The sequence below is a fragment of the Pelobates fuscus genome, chromosome 3, assembly GCF_036172605.1.
Source record: "Pelobates fuscus isolate aPelFus1 chromosome 3, aPelFus1.pri, whole genome shotgun sequence".
Classification (NCBI taxonomy): domain Eukaryota; kingdom Metazoa; phylum Chordata; class Amphibia; order Anura; family Pelobatidae; genus Pelobates; species Pelobates fuscus.
This window is the reverse complement of record NC_086319.1, coordinates 241119509-241128472: the sequence shown is the minus strand read 5'-3', so window position 1 is coordinate 241128472 and position 8964 is coordinate 241119509. Positions and strand designations below refer to the sequence as shown.

Sequence of the window (8964 nt, the reverse complement as noted above, 5' to 3'; positions counted from 1 at the left end):
CCCCTCCTTCCCTGTAATCTCTTCTTCCCCCCCTCCTTCCCTGTAATCTCTTCTTCCCCCCCTCCTTCCCTGTAATCTCTTCTTCCCCCCCTCCTTCCCTGTAATCTCTTCTTCCCCCCCTCCTTCCCTGTAATCTCTTCTTCCCCCCCTCCTTCCCTGTAATCTCTTCTTCCCCCCCTCCTTCCCTGTAATCTCTTCTTCCCCCCCTCCTTCCCTGTAATCTCTTCTTCCCCCCCTCCTTCCCTGTAATCTCTTCTTCCCCCCCTCCTTCCCTGTAATCTCTTCTTCCCCCCCTCCTTCCCTGTAATCTCTTCTTCCCCCCCTCCTTCCCTGTAATCTCTTCTTCCCCCCCTCCTTCCCTGTAATCTCTTCTTCCCCCCCTCCTTCCCTGTAATCTCTTCTTCCCCCCCTCCTTCCCTGTAATCTCTTCTTCCCCCCCTCCTTCCCTGTAATCTCTTCTTCCCCCCCTCCTTCCCTGTAATCTCTTCTTCCCCCCCTCCTTCCCTGTAATCTCTTCTTCCCCCCCTCCTTCCCTGTAATCTCTTCTTCCCCCCCTCCTTCCCTGTAATCTCTTCTTCCCCCCCTCCTTCCCTGTAATCTCTTCTTCCCCCCCTCCTTCCCTGTAATCTCTTCTTCCCCCCCTCCTTCCCTGTAATCTCTTCTTCCCCCCCTCCTTCCCTGTAATCTCTTCTTCCCCCCCTCCTTCCCTGTAATCTCTTCTTCCCCCCTCCCTCCCTGTAATCTCTTCTTCCCCCCCTCCCCCTCCCTGTAATCTCTTCTGCCCCCCTCCCTCCCTGTAATCTCTTCTGCCCCCCTCCCTCCCTGTAATCTCTTCTTCTCCCCCCGCCCCTGTTTTCCTCACCTCCCCTTCCCTGTAGCGTGGCCGAGCTCCTCTCCGGTCCGCGGTACAGGAGTTTGTTTTCTGTACCCGGCCGGACTGACAGGAAGTGCACACTGAGTGTGCACTTCCTGTCAGTCTGGCCGGGACCGCGGACTGGAGAGGAGCTCGGCCACGCTACAGGGAAGGGGAGGTGAGGCAGTGCGGCAGCTGCCTGAGCGCTCTCCATTTAAAGGGCCGGCGATGGGGGCGCAGGCGCCCCCTCCTATATGGTGCCCTAGGCGGCTGCCTAGTTCGCCTTATAGGAAGCGCCGGCCTTGCTCACACATACTCCATACAAAAACATGCTTACATTCCAACACACAAACAGTGCTTGGTGCTAAATACATAAAAAAAAATAAAAACATTGCTCAGTACTAAAGACATTAAAAAAAACTTGCGGGGGGCAGGGCTTGACCTGCAAGCTGAACAGTCGCATGGTGGAAGAGCTCCTGCCACACAGACTGTTTATAGGGAAATGCTCGCAGACTTCATGCCTAAAACAATACCGGGGTACGCTACCCATGATGGGGGAACCCTGGTGAATCACTCGATGCCAAACTCGAGTGTTTCCCGCAATCGAGAATCCATGGTGGCAGGCCGCGGCCTGCGGTGGACAGAGCTGGGGGGGGGACGGCCGCTCCCCTCACCCCTACGCCAGAGGCACCAGACCACGGACTACCCGTTCCCCTTCCTCAGGACCGGTGGGGGTGATCCCGGTCCAACCTCTCCAGGCAGCGCAACCTCACAGGTAGCCCCTAGCCAAGCGGGCCCATACAATGGAGTATGCCGCATGCAGAAATGACTATTGCCTCGAATGGCACCCCACTCTGACCAAGCTGGATGCCATATTCAACGCCTTCTGGGCGCACCTGGCTAATAAAGAGCAGCATACCAAAGCCCCAGTGCACTCACCTGATGAAAAACCAGCATCTTCCCACCACAGATGCACGGGCCTCCACCCAAAGGAACCTAAAAGATGGCGCCGAAAGCGAAGACTCCCCCTGCTGGCACACAAACAGGCGGGAAAGCGCCACGCAGTAAAGCCAGCTCGAAGTGGCCTACAAACACCCCCCAGGCCCAGCATGAAGCCGCGACCTGCAAAGCAGACAACAACAGACAAGCCTGCTTCAAAGCTCCGAACCCGCTCAACAACACGGAGAGCCCCAGAGTACCAGAGAGAAACTCTACTTACCCACTTCATCTGAACGGGCCCCTGCAGTAACAGGCGGGCGAGATGGTCACTGGAGCTCCTTACTCTGCGCCTGTAAGAAGTCTTACCTGATAGGGAGTCCAGCTCGCAGAGTTATACGCTCACCCTTGCAAAGTAGACACAGACCAGGGTGACCAGGTAAGACACCACCTGGCCTGTGAGTCTGTGCACGGTGGCTTTCCTGGAAAAGTGCTCCAAGACGCTGTACAGTAGGGATTAGCAGAAGCGTAGTCAAGGGAAGCCAAAATCAGGGAAGCCAAAATCAGGGAATCCAAAATCAGGGAAGCCAAAATCAGGGAAGCCAAAATCAGGGAAGCCAAAATCAGGGAAGCCAGAGATCAGAGTAGTCCAGGAGGAAAGCCAAGGTCAGAAGCCGGAATTAGACAGGAATCACTGGAACGCAGGTACGGAGTAACAGGAACCAAACAAGGGAACCAGAGTCAATGAACTGAAACCCCTCCCAGGGTGAGGCAGGCTTTTATATCTTGTTAATTAGGTATCAGATTCAGCTGGAGAGTTACTGACAGATCTGAGCCTTTGGTGAAGTCCAGCCCCCTAGTGCTGCAGGCAATACAAGAATAAACAGGAGTTATCCAAAGTCCTGAAATGGCTCAGAGGAAAAATAGCAGGATACGGTCCAGAAGAACCACAGTTCAAATCCCCTATCGGGTGCTTCTGGAGCGACCACATCTGGCAGACTGGATGTCACGGCGAGAACCGTGACAGTGCCTTTTTGTGCCCCGGCAGGACTTCCAAATATACCAGACACCCTTCTATGCGCTGGGCATAGAATGAAAGAGAACTCGTGGGGGTACATGCCCAAAGCCTCTGTTATAATGGACGCTATCCATACCACACTACAGCCTCCCCCAACAGAGACTAACCAACGACATAGCTCCCAAAAGTTTTATTTGATCCTGTTTGATCGCTTTCACCTGTTTAACATCCTGTTAATAAGCTTATCAGATATGTATAGTGCCTCACTACACGCATCAGGCATCCCCACTTTTCACCTGTTGCCTATTAACCTTAAAATGACAAGCCTGTCTGCCTGGCAAACTTCATGATTATTTTTCCTCATAGACACTCGAGACTTACAAGCATACATCACACAAACGTTATCGCATAGCCACACACATAGTAATAGCACACAATGACCATCATGTATAATTGTACCCATAGGTCAAACATGATTAATCGATGTTCAAGATACTTCACTAACCATGTGTGCAACTAACTCACTCGTACTATTTAAACCTTACCAAAAAATGTGCCGATTGATCGAAATGGAACAAATCAATAGTTTAAAGAGTTTTATATAACATGTAACATGTTTCATTATGTATTTTATGCATTCCTGCATCTGCTCACTGCGACAGTGCAGGAAGATCTGTTAACATATGCACAACAAAAATAAAGAATTTAAAAAAAAAACAAAAAACTTGCGGGTGTTTTTTTACATTTTTAAGCGGGGGATGGGTGCCAAATATAGGATCCGCCCCGGGTGTCAAATGCTCCAGGTAAGCCCCTGCCCTGAGGTACCCCACTGGTGACAAGCCCAAGCTTCGAATTTACTCCATTGACTACAACCCTCTGTTAACTGAAACTCAGCCCTGCCTTAACCATTCAACAATATTGGAGTCCAAACTTACAGATTGCAGTTTATTGATAATCCTTCTCTGTGCAACAGTGTCAAAAGTCTTACTGAAATCTAGGTAAGCAATGTCTACTGCACAACCCTGATCTATTATTTTAGCTACCAATCAAAAAAATCAATAAGATTAGTTTATGCCTCCCAAACGCCGTTCTCATAACTGTTCGGGAAGTTGGATGGGCAGCAGTACTAGTTTCCTGGGCGTTCACAGCGTCACGTATCTGAGAATAGTTCCTGCCCGTCAACAACCATGTACCGCTGCCTGCGTTCGGAAGACAACATGGCTGCCAATTCTTGGAGCACGTGTGTTCGGTTATACAAATGGCGGCCACACAGGGAAAGCACTTGTAGTAACAATCAATTTGTGGTTAACAGCCAGAGGTGGTCGGTGATTAGAAGGTGCGAACAAGGGGACCACACAGAGTTGGTTCGGAAAACGAATGGTGGTGTACGGACACCCGAACAAAAGGGAATAAAAGTGTAGTTAGGAGATCCATTCTGCTACAAGGCACTAATCCTAGGAGCACAGGGACAGGCACTCAGCACAAGATCAATAGAAGCTGGAGTCTACCACACCAGGCAAGACCCAAGATGAAGACTGTGCAAAGATGCACCTGAGACAGTACCTAGTAGCCGGATGCAAGATGTTAGCAGGTACAGCATACACGGAGAGACACAACCAAGTGGCTGGGATTGTGTACCGAAACATCTGCACAGAATATGGACTGGATCTGTCCAAATGGAGATACCACAAAGGGTAGTTGGGAATGACAGGGCTAAGATCCTGTGGGACTTCAAGAACCAGACAAACAAGCAAGTGCTGGCCAACCAACCCGACATCATGATGGTAGACAAGGAACAGAAGACTACAGTAGTGCTGGATGTGGCAATACCCAGTGACTATAAGATCAGGAAGAAGGAACATGAGCAGGTGGAGAAATACCAAGAACTGAAAGAAGAGCTAGAAAGGATGTGGAAGGTGAAGGCAGTAGTAGTCCCAGTTGTGATAAGAGCACTCGGGGCTGTGACCTCTAAGTTGGGGAAGTGGCTTCAACAGATTCCAGGTGAGACATCTGAGATCGCTGTCCTGCATCCCACCAGAAAAGGGGTAAGGGATCCTAACGGGCTCGTTCGTGTGCACTGCACGCGCTAGGGTGCTGTGATGTTGCAGATGCACTGGCGGGGGCCCGTCTGGGGCGTGTTTCTATGACATCACTAATGCGTATCATTGGGGTAGGGTATTCTCACGGTACTGATGCAGATGTGCCAGAATCAACTATGGGCGATGCATGCACAGTACAGGGTAGAGAATTCTGACGGTGCATGCGCAGTGGTTCCATCAGAATACCTTCTCCTGTAATGCGCATGTGTACCACACAGGTGATTCGGGTGCATGCGCACCAGTACTGTGAAAAAAACTTACCCCAATGATGCGTGGGTGCAGTTTCACGTCATAATGACATGCCCCCCACAAGCACATCTAGCAACGTTCTTGCACCAGAGCACTTACGCGCATGTGCACCGTGAGAAACCCATACCCTCTCCTGGTGAGGCTCAGGCGCCCCACACAGATACGCTGACCTACGACCGATTCAGCTTTACTTCACACGACAACGAACTTGACAGGGGTAGTGAATTTTCATAGGATAGGGTTTTTTTTTTTTTTTTTTACAGAACACCGGCACTGTATAGATACTGTTCTTTTGGATATTTTCTTTCATTTTTTTTTTTATTACAATAATTTTTTTTTTTTTTTATGCCATATGACGCCTCCCTCGTGGTTGTCTTAGTTTGGGCACACATGAGCCATATGGACACTCAGTGAGTACCCTTTTCCATTGTTTTATTAATTCACTTAATCCTAATTGGGTTTACTATAAATTGTTCACTAGTTTTTGTGTGTTAGCTTGAGAAATGTTCCTAATAAATGATGCCTTTTTGAGCATTGCATTGCCTGGACCTTCTTCCTTCTATTTGAATTTTATATTTTTTGCCTTTAACGCAATAAAACTCATGTAACAGAACACACCATGCATCACATCACAGTGTGCATCTGTATGTCTTTTTGATAGAACACCGTACACTGTCACTCCCCCAGGGTAGCTAGACTGGTAAAATTGACTTCTTGCCCGAAACAAAAATGTCGGAGCCGAAACCGGCTCAATATCGTGGACCCGCCTCCTTAAAACAAACCTTCTCCTGACGCGATGGTCGATTTCAGATCAACAACATCTCGCGGCCGGAAGTAGCCTGTCGATTCGCTCTGCTATGGATTGGTGCGCCCTGCAGGATCTGCTCCAGGAACGGCGGCGAGGGGAGGAAAGGCCAAGATGGCGGCTGCAATGAAAGCGCGGAAGGGGCCGAGCGGTTAATCGAGAGGGAAATACGCGGATATTCCCGAGCCGCCTGACCGTGTGATGGGAGCGGGATAAGGCGGGATGTGTGAGAGCTACTCTCGCTCGCTACTGCGAGTGTCGGTGGCGCAGATCTGTCAAGCCCTGGGCTGGGACTCCGTGCAGGTCACAGCCTGCGATCTGCTCACCGATGTACTGCACCGATACCTGCAGCAACTGTGCCGGGGAGCACACCGCTACTCCGAGCTCTGTGAGTATCTCCGACTGGCCGCCACTGCCTGCTGCACCGGGCACCATGCACTGACCGTGTACCCTGGTATTTACACTGAGTGACCATGTACTGACCATGTACACTAATGTTTACACTGTACATAATGACCATGTTCATAATGCCGAGTACTGGGGCGAGCTCTGTATTGGGCTCTGTGCTGATCTCCTCACTGTTTACACACACTTTCTTACAAGGTGCAGAACTTCTGTTTATATCCTCTACCTGCTTCTTAGCCATTAATGTTGCTTTTACATCCAAGCAACTTGTTAGATGCTAATTTGTAACACCAAATGATTTATTTTCTTTTGGAAAATAAACTACAAATAAAACACCTTGCCAGTGTAAAGTCCCACCTGAATCTGTTAAATGGATTATCCGTTTTCTTGGCACTAGAGAATTCTGGGGTGCCCCTCCACCCCACGTTGCTAAAGGGGTTAAAACCAGTTGCCTGAATCCAGCACTGATGACCCTTGGCGCTGGGTCAGGGTCCGCCCATGCTCTTCCCCCGCTGACGTCTGCCGACGTGGGGAGACCTAATGCACATGCGCGGCAACGGCCGCGCACACGATTTGACCTCTCCATTGGAAAGCATTATTCAGTGCTTTCCTATGGGGATTCCGGCGACGTTGGAGGTCCTCATACATAGCATGAGGACGTCCAGCCGGAAGTCCCTCTAGTGTCTCTCTGGTATAAAAACTGCAATAATTACACTTGCATGGTTAAGGGTGATGGGAGTTGGCACCCAGACCACTTTAATAAGCTGAAGTGGGCTGGGTGCCTACAGTATCCCTTTAAGGGCAATGGCCAGACTGGAAATTTTTACACTTTATCACTAAGAAACCTTACAGTTTCATATAGGTGCTTGGTACCCATGTTTTTTCCTAAACTCTTTTGACTGAGAGGGATTCAGAGTGGATTTCCAATTGTAGGCCAATGTCGCTGAACTGGGCACACTGTTAATTTGGGAAATAAATCCTCTAGCTATTTACGCCTCAAATTTAAAATGGGTTTTGAATGACTGGCAATTCACTCTTTAAGGAATAACCCTGCAAATTGGAATCATATACATTAATAGGAATTAATTAAATTAATAGGATACAGTGTGTATAAATGCCCTCTCAAACCAGTGGACAAATGGATTTCAACTACTTAAAAACGAAGAGTACATCACTTGTTTGCTGTCAGATTATTAAAACAATTGGTTTTGAATGCAGTCATACTTGGTAAAATACTGAAAAGTGATACAGTTTGAGTTTCCCAGGTTGGCATTGTATTTAGTGTGCTGTTTTGTTTTGTGTCAGACTTTTGTTTAAACAAGCATGTGGTTTGTGTCACAACTTACTGGACTAATGTTTATCTGAGTCCGTTAAACATTTGATTGAGAGTTTAAATATTGTTTTATTTATTTATTTATTTATTTTTGTTGTGCATTCGTTGAACATAATCACTTGAGATGCCACAACAGTTTTCTCGGGCTTCAAAGCATGAAACATAAATAAACATTTGGCATTGATATACGGAGCACAGTTTTTTGAATTAGGTTCATATGTAACAACATTCTCGGTAAGTCTGTCGCTATATCGCCACAGTCTCTTGTCTAGAGGAAGAAATTGTGTGCGTTCAATATACTCTTAGTGTCTAATGTATGGCTTGGGTTCTGAGCAACTATTCCTCGCTCCGTGTAGGTGGTTCGTAGTGTTGGTTATGGCGATATATAAGTGTGCCACACTTCTTGTCATTGTGGCATTGTCTAGGGCCCAGTGTCCTGGCGTGTTTGGTGTGGGCTTAGGTATTTCTGTCCCTAGGCTGTCCTATGTAGGGATCGACCGATTATCTGTTTTGCCGATATTATCGACCGATATTATCGGCCGATATTCGGTATTTTCGGCAAGATACCGATATTGCCGATAATACAAAACCGGACCGCCGGGCTCATTACAAGCCTGGCGGTCCTGTGGGGGCAGGCAGCAAGCGCTTACTTACCGTTTCAGCAGCTCCCTTCAGCTCCCTGTCTAAATCTTGCGAGTCCCTCGTCCGTCAGAGTGTTGCCATGAGTTACCATGGCAACGCTCCGCGCAGCACGCAGGTTGCAAGATTTACACAGGAAGCTGCTGGAAAGGTAAGTAAGCGCTTGCTGCCGGCCCCCACTGCACATCCATGCCACCTGACCACCAGGGACTGTCATAGCCCCCCTCCCTGGCCAGGTAACAAGCAGGGAGGGGGGACTAAAAATAAATTAAAATGAAACATATAAATATTAAAAATTAAAATAAAAAACGCCTTTCTCCCCCTCCCCCCATTTTAAACAAATCACATCCCTTTAGGAACACACACACACACACACACACACACACACACACACACACACTCCCTGCATTATATACACACACTACACACTGTATATAATGCAGAGTGTGTAGTGTGTAGTGTGTAGTGTGTAGTGTGTAGTGTGTAGTGTGTAGTGTGTAGTGTGTAGTGTGTAGTGTGTAGTGTGTGTGTGTGTGTGTGTGTGTGTGTGTGTGTGTATATATATATAATATATAATGCACACGCTGCATTATATACAACTATGTACTGCATTGTTGCTCATGTGGT

The 8964-nt window shown here is 48.3% G+C and overlaps 1 protein-coding gene across 2 annotated transcripts in view; it reads left to right on the top strand.

Annotated features, from left to right (window-relative positions):
- The first annotated feature begins 5990 nt into the window (after positions 1-5990).
- The window catches only part of TAF3 (TATA-box binding protein associated factor 3), a 97882-nt gene continuing 94908 nt past the window's right edge, over positions 5991-8964 (top strand). For both annotated transcript variants that reach the window (XM_063448271.1, XM_063448270.1), the window contains exon 1: positions 5991-6348. In XM_063448271.1, the coding sequence (XP_063304341.1) occupies positions 6183-6348 (166 nt within the window). In that variant the 5' untranslated portion in view covers positions 5991-6182. The remainder of the gene's footprint in view (positions 6349-8964) is intronic.